An 18,006-nucleotide genomic window follows, 5' to 3' on the forward strand; every position below is an offset into this window, starting at 1 on the left:
AGACAGAAGGAGAACCCCGGAGAGTTGAGAAGACCCGTCGGGATAGCGGAAGAAGAAGAGCCCCGCCGAAGACGCCGGAGGAAACCCGCCGGGGGGTGGGGGCTTTTTTAAAAGCGACCCCCCCCCGGCGGTGGAAGAGAACCAGACGGCGGCCCCCACCCACCCGAAGACGTCAAAGAAGAAGCCTCCCCTGGTAAAAGAGCTAATAAAGAAGACAGGGGAGGCCTCCGGAGCAGAAAAATAAAATATTTTAATACCCTGTGTGGTTTATTTGTGTTTTTACCACTTTTCTTGCAGGTGAATGGGTAGGGGTACGATGTACCCCATACTCATTCACTTAGGGTGGGGGGCCGGTATCTGGGGGCCCCCTTATTAAAGGGGGCTCCCAGATTCCGATAAGCCTCCCGCCCGCATACCCCGACAACCAACGGCCAGGGTTGTCGGGAAGGGGCCCTGTCCTCATCAACATGGGGACAGGGTGCTCTGAGGTGGGGGGGCCGCAGTGCGCCCCCCTTCCCCAGAGCACCCAACCCCCCCATGTTGAGGGCATGCAGCCTGGTACGGCTCAGGAGGGGGGGGGGCGCTCGCTCGTCCCCACTCCCTTCCTGGCTGGCCGGGTAGCGTGCTTTGGATACGGGTCTGGTATGGATTGTAGGGGGACCCCCTACGCCGTTTTTTTCGGCGTAGGGGGGCTCTCCTTACAACCCATAACAGACCTAAGGGCCCGGTATGCCCCTGAGGGGGGGACCCATGCCGGATTTTTATTTAAAATCCGGCGGGGACTTCCCCCTCAGGATTCATAACAAACGCCGCACACGTGTAGAATTGGCGGGAATCCAAGTCGGATCTCCCGTCGCTTCTATGACGCGCTTGCTGGGATGTGCTGTCACTATTCCAGTGAGTGCGAGGTGTCGGGGAGATCTCGGCACCCTGTCGCCGAGTATCAGCGCGACGCTGTCGTGCTAAAAGCACAATATCACAAACACCTACTGTAGGTGCATGTAGGCCACTTTAAGAGCGATAGGGGGCTCGCGAGTGAACACCCACGGCGTGACGTCGGAGCCAATGCGCGTGGCCGGCAGCCGTGGTGTCTGCCGTCCACCTGTGATTGCTCCACAAAGAGACAGAACGGGGATCTGTGTATGTAAACATACACAGATCCCTGTTCTGACAGGGGAGTAGAGAGAGATGGTCTGTTCCTAGTGATCAGGAACAGCGATATCTCTCTTCCTCTAGTCAGTACACTCCCCCCACAGTTAGAAACACCTCCCTAGGGAACCCCTAACCCCTTGATCACCCCCTAGTGTTAACCCCTTCTCCGCCAGTGACCGCACAATTGTCAGTTAAAGCGACGCAGTGGCGTATTGCAAAAAATGTCCTGGTCATTAGGGTGTAAATCCTTCTGGTCCTTAAGTGGTTAATTTAACTAGCTGAAATTAGAAGCTGATTGACTACCATTCACAGCTGCACCAGATTGCACTCTCCAGCTTTAGTAAATCAACCCCACTGTCTCATCATTTACTGATGACAGTGAATTAGCATGGCTGGGCAAGTAGCATTTCCAGGAGATGAGGTCACCCTTGGCAGTCTATGGCCTAGTACACACGAGAAGATTTATCCGCGGATACGGTCCAACGGACCGTTTCCGCGGATAAATCCTCTCGAGGATTTCCGCGGATTTGGATCCGATGGAGTGTGCTCACCATAGGATCGAAATCCGCCCCGAAATCCCCTCGCGATGACGTGTCGAGACGTCGCCGCGATGATGACGCGGCAACGTGCACGACGCTGTCATAAAAGGAATTCCACGCATGCGACGAATCATTACGACGCATGCGGGGGATCCATTCAGACAGATTGATCCGGTGAGTCTGTATTGTTGGGATGGATTCAAGCGGATAGATTTGAAAGCATGTCTTCAAATTTCTATCCGCTTGAAATCCATCCCAGGGGATAAAAATCCGCGGAAACAGATCCGCTGGATTGTACACACCAGGGGATCTATCCGCTGGAGCCGGTCCGCGGATCAATTCCAGCGGATGGATCCTCTCGTGTGTACGGGGCCTAAGAGTTTCTTTCGGCACAGCCTTCATTGAAGATCTGAGAAGGTTTGGAGAAGTAAGCTCTACAAAGACCAAGACCTAGGTACTCACCGGAGGTCCTCGTGTCCCCTCTCGTCCCAGAGGGCCTGGTTCTCCTGGCTTTCCCTAAATAAAACAAAGTAGAATCTTTTTATAGGGGATATAGATAGGTTATACATAAAATATCAGTTTATTAATACATGACAATATCAAAACATACACTAGAGAACTAGTTAAAATAGCAAGCTGATGTATTGTATTTCAGTGTATACCAGTGTAAAATATACATTATATTATTATATACAGTACTGTATATTCCATTTCAAATGTTCCAATATGGCCAAATCAATAAAGAAAAGTACATCTTTTATCTCAGTGGTTCTCAACCTCAGTCATCAAGAACCCCCAACAGGCCATGTTTTGGGAACTTCCCTTAGATAAAAGAGCTTTTATCAATACCATGTCATTGATATTGATTTAAATCAGCTCTGCAAAGTACAGGAAAACATGAAAACATGGCCGGTTGTGGGTACTTGTGGACTGAGGTTGAGAACCACTGCTTTACCTCACCAGGAGTGGATGCCAATGACATAACTAGAAAACCGGGTTACAAAAATTGCAAATGATAAATAATATTTGAGCACCTCCTTGAAGAATATGAGATGCTGCTCAGACTACTCTCATTTGCTCATAAAAGCAATACTTATTAGCCATCTTTGTAATTAGTTTAAAGATTATTGTGACACTTCCATATGATGACCATTACTGGGTGTCAGTCCTGGGATTTGTCAAACAGGGCCAACAAAGGTTGGTACCAGACGGCGCGTAGATGGGAATAGGAATAAATGGATAGTTGAGCTGAACACTACACAGCCCAAAAGGTTAAATGCTGACATGAATTTGTTCTGCTGTTTGTGAAATTCTTTTCTGTGCTGTAATTTCTTTGATTCATTGATGTTGCTCTGTGGGAGCCGTTCTGCAATACAAAGTTATTGAAAGATGTGTGCACAGGTGTCACATGTTGCCAGTTGCAAATAACACATGACACAACTAAGGCTGCTTTCACATTGGGCAGCGGAGGTGCGGTGACGGTATAGCCATGCTAGATGTGGCTAGCAGGACTTTTGGAGCGGTCCTGCTACCGCACCGCTTCAGTGTGAAAGCCTTCGGGCAAGATTTATTCATGCGGTATAGGAGCGCTATTTTAAGCGCTGTACCGCATGAATAACGCCTCAATGTGAAAGAGGCCTAAGAGTGCTAGCTTCAGTTTTAATTAGGGTTGTCCCGATACCACTTTTTTGAGACCGAGTACAAGTACCGATACTTTTTTTCAAGTACTTGCCAATTCCGAATACCGATACTTTTTTTAATGTCATGTGACAGTGGCGGTATTTTTTTTATTTTTTTTTACAGTGATTTATTATTATTTTTAGAGGGGGGGTAGTGGATTGTCAGTGTGTTTTTTTTTTTTATTATTATTATTATTATTATTATTATTATCATTTTTTTATTATTATTATTTATTGCAATTTTTTTCTTTTTTTTTAATCAGCCCTGTTGGGGGGGCTTTGGTGAGATATCAGGGGTCTTAACAGACCTCTGACATTTCCCCTTTAAGACAGAGAAAGGGACTAAGGACACAGATTCCCCAGTCCCTTTCTCTGCAGCCTCAGCTGAAATGAATGGAGAGAAGCTCTTCTCCATTCATAAACTGAAGCATCGTAAACACAGGTTACGATGCTCAGTTATGTGAATGGACAGAGTCAGTGATCACTGACTCTGTCCATTCGGAAAAGGTAGGAGCCGGGTTTAGCTCTCCATCCTGACAAATTGAGGGGGGAGAGCGGCATGGAGGGGGGAGAAGACGGCACGGGGGAGAGCGGAACGGAGGGGGAGAAGACGGCACGGGGGAGAGCGGCACGGAAGGGGAGAAGACAGCACGGGGGGAGAAGTCAACAGGGGGGACAAGACATCACGGGGGGACATGACATCACGGGGGGGGACAAGACATCACGGGGGAGAGCGGCACAGAGGGGGAGAAGACAGCACGGGGGAGAAGAAAGCACGGGGGGAGAAGACAGCACGGGGGGAGAAGACAGCACGGGGGGGAGAAGACAGCATGGGGGGAGAAGACAGCACGGGTGGAGAAGACAGCACGGATGGAGAAGACAGCACGGGTGGAGAAGACAGCACGGAGGGAGAAGACAGCACGGAGGGAGAAGACAGCACGGAGGGAGAAGACAGCACGGAGGGAGAAGACAGCACGGGTGGAGAAGACAACACGGGGGGAGAAGACAGCACGGGTGAAGAAGACACCCGTGCTGTCCCCTCCCGCCGCCTATAAGAACGATCAAGCGGCGGAACCGCCGCTATGATCATTCTTATGGTGCACAGAATCGCTGGCACTAAAGAATGATATCTGAATGATGCCTCTAGCTGCAGGCATCATTCAGATATCACTTCACAAAGCCCAGGACGTTATATGACGTCCACCCAGGATGAGAGATCCCATCTGTGAACGTCAAATGACTATGGGCCAGTATTGGACCTGAGACCGGACCGCACCTCGCATCATGAGACCCTGATGAGCCTGTTTTGTAATTGTGTATTGTAAGTGCATTTCTTTTGAGATTAAACATTAAAGTATCTGACATATTGCACTTAGGTGGCGCTTCCCTTTTTTGTTTCCTTGTCTACCCAGGGGAGCTGTAACAAAGGTAATTTCCCATAAAACAATTACAAAGGGAGACACGGGCACAATTCCTACAAAAGGGATTACATAATTCTATAAGGATTTTAAGATTTTTTTTATGTCAAAATACTGACTCCCTACCTGACAGGGAGGGGGAGAAGACAGGGGACACAGGAGATGGATAAATTACACAGCACAAGCTATGCAATCTATTATGCTTCAAAGCAGGTGTCTCCAAACTGTGGCCCGGGGGCCAGATGCAGCCCTTTGCTTGCCTTTATCTGGCCCTTGGTGCACTATTCTTTTCACTGATATGAGACACTATTCTGTCCTCTGACACCAAAAAAGGAGCATAATTCATGCCACTGGCACCAACAAGGGGGCGCTATTCCTCCCCCTAGTATCAAAGATGGGGCAATGTTAACTCCCAATGATATCTGGTAAACTTTCAATTCAGGCTGGCCACAGTCTGGCCCCCCTAAAGTATGAAGCACAGTAAACTGGCCCTTTGTCTAGAAAGTTTGGAGACCCCTGCTTTAAAGGAATAGGATTTGTTTTTGTTTTATTAGGGTGACAACCACTTTAAGATCATTGTACATACCGTAAACCAATAAGGCCTCATTCATACTTGGCGGACTCCGTCGCTACGGAGTCCGCCTGCCCCCGCCAGCTCAGCGGGAGATCAGTCCGCAGATCTCCGCTGAGCCGACGGATGACAAGCTTCTCTCTGCTCACTGAGCTGGGAGGGGCTTGTCGGGTACCGCTGTGTCCTGTGGAGCGATCTGATGAAAACGGACAGCATGTCCGTTTTCATCAGATCTTATCCGATCCGATCCGCATATGTTTTCAGCGGATCGGATCGGGTCGGATGTCAGCGGACATGTCTCCGCTGACATCCGACGCTCCATAGGAATGCATGGAGTGGCCGTTCAGGTCCGTGACAGACAGACCCGAATGGCCCGTAGTATGAATGAGGCCTAAGACATCCCCCGTAAATAAGCCCTAGTGTCTTTTTGGTTTCAAAAATGTATATAAGACCCAGGCTTATTTTCGGGGAAACACGGTAGTTTTTCGGCATGAAAAAAAAAACTACGTTTTTCAGCATGTCCAAAAAACAAAGTTTTTCCAACTTCATCATTAAAAACGATGTTGCCCACACACCATCGTTTTTGAAAAATGATGAACAAAGCGCGGTGACGTACAACACGTACGACGGCACTCTAAAGGGGAAGTTCTATTTGCCTTTGGGCTGCTTTAGCTGATTCCATGTTAGTAAAAGACGATTCGCGCTTTTTTGTCTGTTTCAGCGTGATGAATGTGCTTACTCCATTATGAATGGTAGTTTTACCAGAACGAGCGATCCCGTCTCATAACTTGCTTTTGGGCATGCGCGGGTTTAAAACGTCGTTTTAGCCCACACACGATCATTTTTTACAACCCGAAAAACAACATTATTAAAAACGACGTTAAAAAATGCAGCATGTTCGAATTTTTTTTTTGTCGTTTTTCAGAAGCCGAAAAATGATGTGAAGCCCACACACGATCATTTTAAATGACATTTTTAAAAACGTCGTTTTTTTTCATGCCGAAAAACGATCGTGTGTACGCGGCATAAGAGATGAATTGGTTAAAATGTTAAAACTCTTTAGCTCTAAATGCTGCTGGTGTTTTTTTTCCTACAACTAATATTATGCCATGCAAATCACACTTTCCCTGAACATGACTTCAGTGAAAAAAAAAATAATAATAGGAGAATTATTCATTAGCGTTTTCAAGCTACAAAATCCCAGCAAAGCAAATCCAGGAGACTTGTAAGCTGCTGCCTCTCTGTGAAGCTGCTGGGGATCAATACAGTTCATGTGTTTGAGGCAACACTGATAAATGACCACGGAGCTGACTCCTGCACACTACATGAACAGCGGGAAGACACAAGTTATACTCACTGGGGCCAAGGTAATTGGTGTTGGTGTTAGATGTTGAAAAAAGAAACCGCAAGCATCAAAGCAAAAAGTGTCACATAATTCTATAATCATAGTGCAGTAAAGGGAGTCTGTCCATTTTTATTTTCAAGAAGATTATTCACTCAAAGGGGAATTATCAGTAAGAATTTATCTTCAGTTATTATAGCGCTCTTTACCCGTCTGCAAACTTAAAGAGATATGCTTGCTGTGTTCAGTAGGTGTGCCGTCTAGTGACTATATAAATGTCAAGCTGGGCAATCTACAATAAAGCCCCACTGATCTTCAAATCTTTTAGCTGCAGTTTGGTATTATAATGTTGTAGGAAACATGGTACGGCTATTGGTCTTCTATCCCTATCCCATGCTCACTCCCTTGTGCTTTCAATTCTATTCTTTAACTGGAGACCTCTCATGTGCTCACTTCTCCTCTTTAACTGGAACCCCCTCCTGTGCCCCCCACTAATCTACAGCTGGAGGCGCTTCCTGTGTTCACTCCTTTTCTGTAGCTTTTAGGCCCCTCTTGCGCCGGAGCCCCCCTCATGTGCTTACTCCTAGTCTCCAGCTATTGTATTCTGACAACAGTTGAAGCTGATTGACTGCAGCCACAGATCGAATGAATGTTTCCCAACATTCCTGTTTGATAGAAGTCGATCATTAGATCAATTTCTGATGAGTGGAAACAGCCAAACATAGATCAAAATGTGTCCAGTCCCTGCCCAAAATCTGATAGATCTATGGACATCTGTAGTCTCAATCTGGAGCCCTCTCCTGTGCTCACACCTAGTCTCCAACTGGAGACCCCTACTGCTCTCAATCCTCAGCTGCAGTGCCCCCTTTTGTGTTCACTCCTAGTCTCTATCTGTAGCCCCCTCTTGTGTTTACTACTAATCTCCATCTGGAGCTCCCTCTCCTGTGCTCATTCCTAGTCTCCAGCTGGAGCCCTCTGCTTTGCCCACTCCTAGCTGTAACACTTTCCTGTGCTCACTCCCAGTCACCAGTTGGAGTCCTGGTGACTGGGAGTGGTGTCAAGTCCATGTTTCGGTTTTTGTTGGCTCATACTGCAGCTGCATGTGAACCGAGAGCTACCACAAGTACAAGTTGAATTTCCAAGAGGCAGAGGAACTAGAGATCAAATTGACAACATTCGCTGGATCATGGAGAAAGCAAGGGAGTTCCAGAAGAATATCTACTTCTGCTTTCTTGACTACAGTAAAGCCTTCAATTGTGTGGACCACAACAAGATGTGACAAATACTGAAAGAAATGGAAATACTAGACCACCTCACCTGTCTTCTGAAAAACCTGTATCCAAGTCAAGAGGCAACAGTTGGAACAGGACGTGAAACAACTGACTGGTTCAAAATTGAGAAAGGAGGGTGACAAGAATGTATATTGTCACCCTATTTATTTAACTTATATGCAGATTACATCATGCAAGATGCCAGGATCGACGAATCACAAGTCGAAATAAAGAGAAATATCAACAACCTGAGATATGCAGACAATTACACACTAATGGCAGAAAGTGAAGCACTAAGGAGTCTCTTAATGAAGGTGAAAGTGGAGAACGCAAAAGCTGGCCTCAAATTGAACATTAGGAAAACTAAGATTATGGCAACTGGTCCCATCACTTCTTGGCAAATATGAGAAGAAATGGAAACAGTGACAGATTTTATCTTCCTTAGCTCCAAGATCATGGCATGCCATGCATTTAAGACACGCTTGCTTTTTGGGAGGAAGGCAATGGCAAACCTAGACAACATTATAAAAAAGCAGAGACATCACCCTACCGACAAAGTGCCGTATAGTCAAAGCTATGGTATTCCCAGTAGTAACCTATGGCTGTTAAAGTTGGACCATAAGGAAGGCTGAACACCGAAGAATTGATGCTTTTGAACTATGGTGTTGAAGAAGACTCTTGAAGGTCCTTGGATGGCAAGAAGATCAAACCAGTTAATCCTGAAGGAAATCAACCCCAAATAGTCACTGAAAGGACAGATCCTAAAGCTGAAACTCTCAGGCCCCGTACACACGGCCAAGAAACTCGACGAGCAAAACACATCGTTTTGCTCGTCGAGTTCCTTGTGAAGCCGCCGAGGATCTCGGCGAGCCAAGTTTCCCCGTTGACTAACGAGGAAATAGAGAAAATGTTCTCTATTTGGCCCGACGAGATCCTCGTCGGTTTCCTCGGCCGAAAGTGTACACACGGCTGGGTTTCTCGGCAGAATACGGCTCCGATCGAGTTTCTGGCTGAATTCTGCTGAGAAACTCGGTCGTGTGTACGGGGCCTCATACTTTGGCCCCCTAATGCGAAGAGAGGACTCATTGGAAAAAACCCTGATGCTGTGAAACATGGAAGGAAAAAAAGAGAAGAGGACGACAGAAAAGAAGATGGATAGATAACATCATCGAAACAATGAGCATGAAAATAGGCAAGCTCTGGGAGGCAGTGGAGGACAGAAAAGCCTTGCGCGATATGGTCCATGAGGTCACGAAGAGTTGGACATGACTAAACGACTGAACAACAACAACTGAAAATAGTTTTCTGCTTCCAAAGCCACTGCATAGTAGCTTTCACAGTAGGATAAAATACCTGTCAGCTTTTTGTCCAATTGTCAGCTGTCCCGAAGCTACAACAGGAAGTGACAGACCATCTGTCAAAAGTAGGGGAAATCTCTCCTTAGACAGTTGTCTCCCGAACAGGTGTGCCCATTAAAGAATCTCTCTTACATTTATGCTCCAGTGAGAACTATAAAACGTCAGCCTTTATTCTTTCTGTCTTCATATTTATAGTTACCAAGACTCTTTCCCACTCAAAAAAAATATACATACACGCAGTATATTGTATATATATCATGCTTCGGTATTTTCCGTGCAACAGAACAAAGCCTATTCTGGACTGACAACAAACAGCGAAAACTCTACACAATGACACTGTGACTTCAGCTATAAATCAGAACAAGTGTTTGTTAATACAACTGCCATAGTGCTATTACTTAATAAAAATGACATACTGCTTCCCCAGGCGAGCCTGGCTTGCCGTCCTTTCCGTCCTTTCCAGCGATGCCCTAAAAGACAGTAACAGAAAACTTCTCAAATGATCAGGAAACTGGGAAAATACTCAGATTATTATTGAAAAAATTATTATTGAAAACACTTTTTTTTTTAGGTAAACTAAAAGAGGATAGCCCAGCTGGTCAAAGATGTGCACCTGCCTGTCACTTAACAAGGGAGGGTATACCCAGGGCCGTCTTAATAGCATCATGGGCCCTTGGGCAAAGTAATACTCTGGGGCCCCTACAATGGAGACAGTGCAGGTAAACATAAATCAGTTAGGTAGGAGGTAGGGGATATCTAGGGTGTAGAGGGCTCAGAGTGCTGGGGGGATATCTGGGATGTAGAGGGGCAGCCCGGGCTGCCCAGATTTTTGGGTCAGCCCGGGCTCAAGGACCAGCTGCTTTGGGGAAAGGGCAGGGGCCCCTGGGCAGTGCCCAGGTGTTCCCTCTCATTAAGACAGCCCTGGGTATACTAGTAGATAGGTGGGAGGATGAACTGGTGTCTGAGGGTCTAAGTATTCGTTTTTGGAGTTGCCCAATTATGGTACCAACATCCCTAATGATATAAATAGAAACAGAATGCAACAAGACACCGATTCTTATTAAAAAATGTTTACATTTATTTAAATTGAGCTAAAACCATGGTCTCCAAAGTGCGGCACGGGGGGCCAGATTGGGCCCTTCACTTGCTTTTATCCAGCCCTTGAATGACACCAACAACGGGGCATAATTCCTGTCGCTGTCAGTCAATGGAATAATATACTTACTCAATAGTGATCAGTCTGGAGTGTCAGTACCACCCCCACAGTTCCTTCCAGGGGTGCTGCCTCAACTGGCTTCATGTAAAAACAGCCCTGGGGCCATCATAAGGTATATACAGTAGGTGACCGCGAGATTATATTTTCAGCGCGGTGCTCGGCACTGCAAGCCTGTACATCTCGCGCTCGTTGCCCCCACGAGATGCAGCGTCTTAGGCCAAAGGGCGCGGAATCCAGAGGAAAAAAAACATTGCGACAGAGCTCGGCACTGACTCCCGCGACGGGCCTCGCAGGGGGTCAATCTCGCCGAGACAGAGCCTACTTTTTGCACAATCTCATGGTCACCTATTGTAGCAATGTATAGGATATCAAACACGAGAAACAACAGAACAGTAAAGAAACATGTAGAAAACAAACTTTTTATGTCTAGAACTGTTCTGAAGATCAAATACAATATGTTGACACCTACCAGCAGTCCGGGTAATCCAGGAGGTCCTTTGGGTCCAGGAGGGCCCTCTTTACCCTGAATAAGTGAAAAGTAAAAAAATAATCTGTAGGTTGTAAATGACATAGAAAAGTTCTCTAAAAAAAAAAAAAAAAAAAATGAAAAACTATTTTTAAGATTAGATATTTTTTTTAATATCCTGAACATAACCAAGAAAATAAATACAAAAGCTGGGCAGTTGTGCAGTTACCTCCTCATTATCTGGAAAAGGCTGCTCAGCACTTATTTAAGAAAACTTCACTACCATCAAACAACTAGTTTCAAAGGAAATCTTGTAATTGCATTTTTCTTTGTGATATGACTCCCAGACCAATGCAATTACCAATTTTAAGAAGTATACATTCAAGTAGTCCTAAAAATGATCGAGCTTTCAATTTATTTTATAATTGGAGTCATTTGCACAAATTTAGAAATTATGTTTTATTTTTTTTAGAAAAAAGGAGGTTTATTGCTTAACCTAAAAACATTTCACAGCTTAGATTGGAATGCTACACAACTGAGTTTGGTACATTCGCAAACTTTTATGACCGAAACAGTGATGAATAGATGTTTGTTAAAGTGAAGATTCTAAAAGTAAAAGGTGACTTCCTGCTTTCTGGATTAAACCCTGTCCACACACGGCTAAGCCCTTCCACAGGAGGATAGAGCAGGCAGGCTAGTCAGTTTAGTTAAATTTACAGTGTGTAGAGGATATATATACATCCTAGGAGTTGTACATATATTTATACACTGTATAGCTTAGCTAGATCAGCTATTCCTATCGATCGTGCAGTACGACGATACGAAACTTGATTTTGGACTTTATGATCAGTGGATGAGTTTGTGGGTTAGATATGGGGAGAAAGCTAAGGCTTGACTGACATTAGCTTTTTTTGCTTAATTTTGACTTGCAGAAATAATGGAGGCCTTCAGAGAACAGGAGTTCTTTACAGAATTTGTTCAAAGGGGGCCCCGGATGGCAACCCCCCTTTTTTCTAGAACTTTTCTTTCCCAAAAAAAAAATGTATTGGGCCAAGATCTGGCATTGTAATGCCCCCTCCCCCCCACCCTAAAATAATCGACATATTGTTGCCACACAGCACGTGGGCTTTGAGGGGCCAAGCCTGCATGGACAGTCTCACGGGCCACCACCACTGGAACATCAGTGGCCTCATCAGGCACAAGTGTCATGTAGTTTGTTGAGGGTCGCTTTAGGAAATTGTGCAATATGCAGCAGCAAAGTCTGACATGGTTCAGATTCTACTTAACAAACCTACAGTCCTTATCTTGTTTGCACCGCCTGTATACTGCTGTTCAAAGTATATAGGGCCAAAGGGTCTCGTCAGGGCCGATCCTCCCTATAGGCTCACTATGCAAGCCGCTTAGGGCCCCGCAAAGCTGCGAAGGGCCCCCCAAATTACTAGAGGCCCCGCCTGGTGAGAAGTCATTTTCGCCCCCTCAACCCGCTTCTAAATTCGCTGGCTAAGTCATTTCCGACAGCAGAACACCCCCTCCCCTCGCTTCTCAACTTTCTTTAATGTGACATGTCACTGTCGTCAGCGTCCTCCGCTTCTCATTTTTAATGTGCCAGGTCATTTTGCTTAGGGCCCCAGGGAGGTCAGGATCGGCACTGGGTCTTGTAATGACCTGGGGGGAGTGGTGGCGGGGAAACTCATGCTATTTTTTTCAATGATTTTTATCCATATTGCAGGGACCAAACATTACATTAAAGCCGCAAGCAGTATTAAATTTATTTTTTCTTATAGTAATCTCATGTTGTGCAGGGACATTTCTAAACACGTGCCACTACTATAGACACCCAGCAGGTACGATATTTAAAGGAATTTTTCATTTTTTTTTTCACTTTAAGCATCATTAAAATCGCTGCTCCAGAAAAAACTACAGTTTTTAAAACTTTTTTTTTCCATTGATAAATGCTCCCTGGGGCAAGACCCGGGTTCTCAAAGACGTTTTCCAACAATAACTTGTTGGGCTTTAAAATGAGCACTTTTGAATTTTTAACTTTCGAGTCCCATAGACTTCAATGGGGTTCTAAATGTTCGGAAGAACATTCGGTCCATTCGAAAGTTCTGGTGCGAACCGAACGCGGGTATGTTCGGGTCATCCCTAATCAGAATGCATGTTCTTCCATTGTGGAGTCACTCATAAGCTAGTGATAGGTCCACAGATACCAGGGTGTTGTGGAAATTTTATGAAGATGTATTTAATATGTATTGTCATAGTGTCAGCCAGTGTTAGTTCTCCCACAGCCCACTCTAAAGAGCGGACTGGGGCAGACTGGCGCCAGTTGAGATAAACTTCCCGAGGTTGGAGAGGGGTGTTTGCGGAGTGAGGATATGTCTACCGGCGAAAGGGCCCCTGTGTGATGCACAGACGTTCGCCTGGGGGGGATGTGTTCGCTCTTTATCGGTTTAGCTGATGTGCGCTCTTGCCACCTGTATGCCTGATCAGCATATGTAAGGTGCCATGGGCATACACCTGCAGATAAGCTCCGCTCGTCAGGAACTGTGTTCATTGGTTGTTGTATTATTCATGTTGTTGTATGTATTTAACTAACCCTGTCGGAAGGGTTTGCTGTATTTCACATCCTGTGTTGTCAAATCCTTATATGGTAATTTCCTGTGTGGAGGTCACATCCTGTGACATCACTTCCTGTTGGTAATTTCTTTTGTGATTTAAGAATAAAAGACCAAGCGGATCAGGGCTCAGGCAGTCATGCTGAGGAGCTGGGAACTTGAGGATGGTCATGTCTGTTTACTTGGAAGAGTGGGTTTTTAGGTAAGAAGCATTATATCATTAAGACGAAATGTGTACTTTTTAGAGACAGGAGATTTAGCTGTGTGCTCTGCATACAGCCTTATCTCCACATCAAAGGGTGCCTTGACAAGGCTCTGCGGCTTACGCAGACTAAACCCCTGTTTTAACGCATACTGTTAGATAGGTTGATTCGGTTGTCAGCAGGCTGGCCGGTGAGTAAAGCTTGGATCTTTCCTTGGATTTATTCTTGGTCTTGTTTATATGTGTGTGGCCTTCGGGACAAAGGTACCCAGTCCTCCCCTGAGTCTCTGTCAGCTTTTTATTGCTTTCTTAGTCCCTATTCGGGGGCTTTACACTTACATTTTACACAATGGGGGCACAAAAACATGCTTATTCAGTACAGCGGTGAAGGGTCAGAACTTTTGATGATGTTCTGTGGTTTCACGTCCCGTAAACATTATTCTGGTGTCATTGGGCAAAAAGTGGGCATTCATTTCCTTGCTGGGTCACAGAACAAAAGCAAGCTAATGATTACTGAGCAAAATTTCAATTTTTGCCCCCCCCCCCCCCCTGTCCTGCTAAAGTGACCAAGAAGGCCACCTCTCCCGCTTCTCCTCAGCCTGATCCTGATGACAACACTGCCTCTGCTGCCCTGAAGTCCCAAGCAGTGTTGTCATCCAAGACTAATGTCTCGCTTGATGGATTACAGAACCCCCCACCACCATCACACCTCATCTCTATAACATAAAGGGGAGGTGGTACTTTGTGTATACAGTATATGATTGTGCTTACAGTCTCTCCAGAGGGGCCAGGAGGTCCAATGGGTCCAGGAAGGCCATCAGGTCCCTAAAAAAATCAGTGAAACAAGTTTTTAATGATGGAATTTATATTATAAGTCTGCTAATGTTAAAAAACATTCAGTTATTGCAATCAAATGGATACAACTTTTATTTTTTTTTAAAGAAGAAAACATTACAATGTATTGTGAAAGAGTCAATACCATTGGCGGAGCTCAGATATACAATTTTGGAAAGTAACTTGAGAAAACATACAGGAACAACTTTGCAGAATGCTTAGGACTTGTAGAATTTTGCTTAGCTAACTGGATGAGGATACTCCAAGAGGAAGCACAAGTTATTGTAGACTGTCTTGCTGGAACGTGTCTGCTTCATCATCTTTTTAAAGTGTATGACAGGGCAAAAAATAGAATATGCAGAGTATCTCTGCAATACATGCTCATGTCCCCATGGTCTGCTTCTTAAAGTGGAGGTTTACCCTCAAACTGAACTTTATAACAATAATTTCTGCAGCCTTAATATATGCCTCTAGCGTTGTTGTTTTTTTCAGATCTGAACCCTTACCTGTCTTCAGCCTCACTTCCGGGTCTTCTTCCCTGCGGGGAGTGGGCGTGCCGCTCCTTTTCCCCAACGGGGAGCTCTGCGCAATGTCTCCTGGGAATGAGTGATGAGAATCCCAGGAGACGCGCTGTGCTGTAATCCCGCGATATCTCGCGGGTCACGTGACTCGGCAAGCGGGTCATGTGACTCGGGCAAGCGGGTCATGTGACGTGGGCGGCTACGAATTCTCCATTTTAGGTATGGAGTATCCCGGAAGGACATCCTGCTGGGCTTCACAGTGCCCACAAACAAGATGGAAACGTCCATCTATGGATTTTTATAAAATATCGTTTGCGGGAGAAAACAATTCCTGGCGGCTAGAAGATTGGGACACACGAGTTCCTTATTTACCAAGGTAAGAGCGGCAGAAGGATTTAAAAAAAAAAACTAAAAAACCCACGGAACCCCGCTTTAATCCCTTAAAGGAGTTGTAAAGCTTTGTGTTTTTTCACCTTAATGCATCCTATGCATCCACAGAAATTCTGTTCGTGTGTACGCAGCATTAGAGTCTGCAAAAGACTTGAGACTGGGGTGGAGGTTCACCATCCAGTAGGACAATGACCCTAAACATACAGCCACAGCTACAATGGAATGGTTTAGATCAGGGGTGGCCAACCAGTGGCCCGGGGGCCACATGTGGCCCATGGAGCCCTCTGATGTGGCCCGCGACCTCCTGCTCTGGAATGGTGGGTTGGCAAGCCCAGATCGCAGATTGCCGACCCGTCATACCACAGCATCAGTGGTGTGAATGAAGCTGGTGGTAGAGGAAGAAAGTGGCTGCGGAGCAGAGCCGCATAAGCCAATGTTTCCTCTACAGCACTGGCTTTTGCCACAGAAGGAGTCTATGGCAAAGTTCAGCTAACCCGCAGGATACACACAGGTGCACTACGCTGCACCCGCAGTGTGGGTAAACCGCAGCACATCAGTGTGAAAGCAGTCTTAGGCCCCTTTCACACAACCAGCCCGACCAAATGGGACCCTCAATTCACCTCTTCAGAGAGTCAGGTGTCCGTTTATGCCCGCCTACCTCCAATCCAAAAAACAGAAGGGAATTCATCCCCTTTCATCAGGGCGGATCAGAGGGCCTATAGAGTAGCCGTGACCTGTCATTCGCCCGCTCCGCTCATTGTGGCCCGCGACTGGTTATGAAGTTGCTTAAGTGGCCCTCGCTCTTCAAAAGGTTGGGCACCCCTGGTTTAGATCAAGGCATATTCATGTGTTAGAATGGTTAGAATGGTTCAGTCAAAGTCCAGACCTAAATCACATTGTGAATCTGTGGCAAGACTTGAAAATTGCTGTTCACAGTTGCTCTCCATCCAATCTGACAGAGCTTGAGCTATTTTGCAAAGATAGCCATACAAATGTACCTCCCACTTTACACACATTTATTTGTAAAAACATTTGGAAAGCATTTATTATTTTCCTTCCACTTCACAATTATGTGCCACTTTGTGTTGGTCTATCACATAAATTCCCAATAAAATGTATTTTTTTAGTTTTTTGTTGTAACATGACAAAATGTAGAAAATGTCAAGGGGTATGAATACTTTTTCAAGGCACTGTATGTTTTTGAAGGTCTCACATGGCAACTGTCCAGGATTGCAGCTAAAATGCCTCTCTTTTTGGCAAAGGAGCGAGATATTGACACACTTACTAAGCCTGACTTCCACACGTATATCAATTTTGTTAATTTCCAATATTTACTTTTACTTTGTAACTTTTTCCTTCCAAATTAATTTTCAAATCTGTCCACTGTGAGCGGTGGTATCACTTTACATTATAATAATAACCTCTGTCTTTAAAAGAAAGGCAAAAAAACGGAGTACTTACAGGCGGTCCAGGATTACCCGGAGATCCGGTGAAACCCGGCATTCCAGGATTACCCTGGAATAAGACAAAAAATACAGACCTTTAGTATATTTTATCCAATATTTTTCACCTGTCACTTATTATACATTAAGCAACCAGAAAACAGACTTATGCTCCGTACACACATTTGGAAATTCCGACAAGAAAAGTCCGATGTGAGCTTTTGGTCGGAAATTCCGACCGTGTGTAGGCTCCATCGGAATTTTTCTGCCGGAATTTCCGCCAAGAAAAATTTGAGAGCTGGTTCTCAAATTTTCCGACAAGAAAAGTTCTGCTCGGAAATTCCCCGCAAAAACCCACGCATGCTAGGAATCAATTTGACGCATGCTCGGAATCATTGAACTTCATTTTTCTCGGCTATTCGTAGTGTTGTACATCACCGGGTTCTTGATGGTCGGAATTTTGTGTGACCGTGTGTATGCAACAGAAGTTTGAGCCAATATTCTGTCAGAAAAAAAAATCCACGGTTTCCTTGTCGGAATTTCAGATCGTGTGTACACGGCATTAAAGCAGACCTTCACCCAAAATGCAAAGTACCACATATACTCTTCCTCCCCCCAGCTTCTAACATGTTTACAACAATTATTTTTATTTTTTTAATGGTGAGCGAATACCTTTTCCTGAAAGGTACAATTTCCCACTTCCTCAATTTTCTCCTAGTTTAGGATGGCGCTCATTCCAGAAGGCTGCAAGACCAGTTTCACCACACTGTTAGTGGGGGGAGCCAGCTGTGAGAAAACAGGAAGTCACAGCCGGCTCCCAAATACAAGATGGTGGCACCAGAGATCAGCTGTTGGGAAGACAGTGACGGACTTTATCAACTGGTAAGTATTCGTTTCTTAAAAATCAGCAGCTACCCCTCCCTCGGCACAGATTGATCCCAAAAGGGGTGCCGGGGGGCAGAGGGGACCCCCTCTCTCGGACGGCCTGTC

General features: G+C 45.4%; 1 protein-coding gene across 1 annotated transcript in view; it reads right to left on the bottom strand.

Moving 5' to 3' along the window:
- COL22A1 (collagen type XXII alpha 1 chain) overlaps positions 1 to 18,006 on the bottom strand; it is a 513,833-nt gene that overhangs the window by 52,654 nt on the left and 443,173 nt on the right. The window contains exons 48-52 of the mRNA XM_040355007.1: positions 17,036 to 17,089; positions 14,601 to 14,654; positions 11,016 to 11,069; positions 9,747 to 9,800; positions 2,154 to 2,207 (exon numbers count right to left, since the gene is read on the bottom strand). Coding sequence (XP_040210941.1) covers positions 2,154 to 2,207; positions 9,747 to 9,800; positions 11,016 to 11,069; positions 14,601 to 14,654; positions 17,036 to 17,089 — 270 coding nt within the window. The remainder of the gene's footprint in view (positions 1 to 2,153; positions 2,208 to 9,746; positions 9,801 to 11,015; positions 11,070 to 14,600; positions 14,655 to 17,035; positions 17,090 to 18,006) is intronic.

The sequence above is a fragment of the Rana temporaria genome, chromosome 5 (genome assembly GCF_905171775.1).
Source record: "Rana temporaria chromosome 5, aRanTem1.1, whole genome shotgun sequence".
Lineage (NCBI taxonomy): Eukaryota > Metazoa > Chordata > Amphibia > Anura > Ranidae > Rana > Rana temporaria.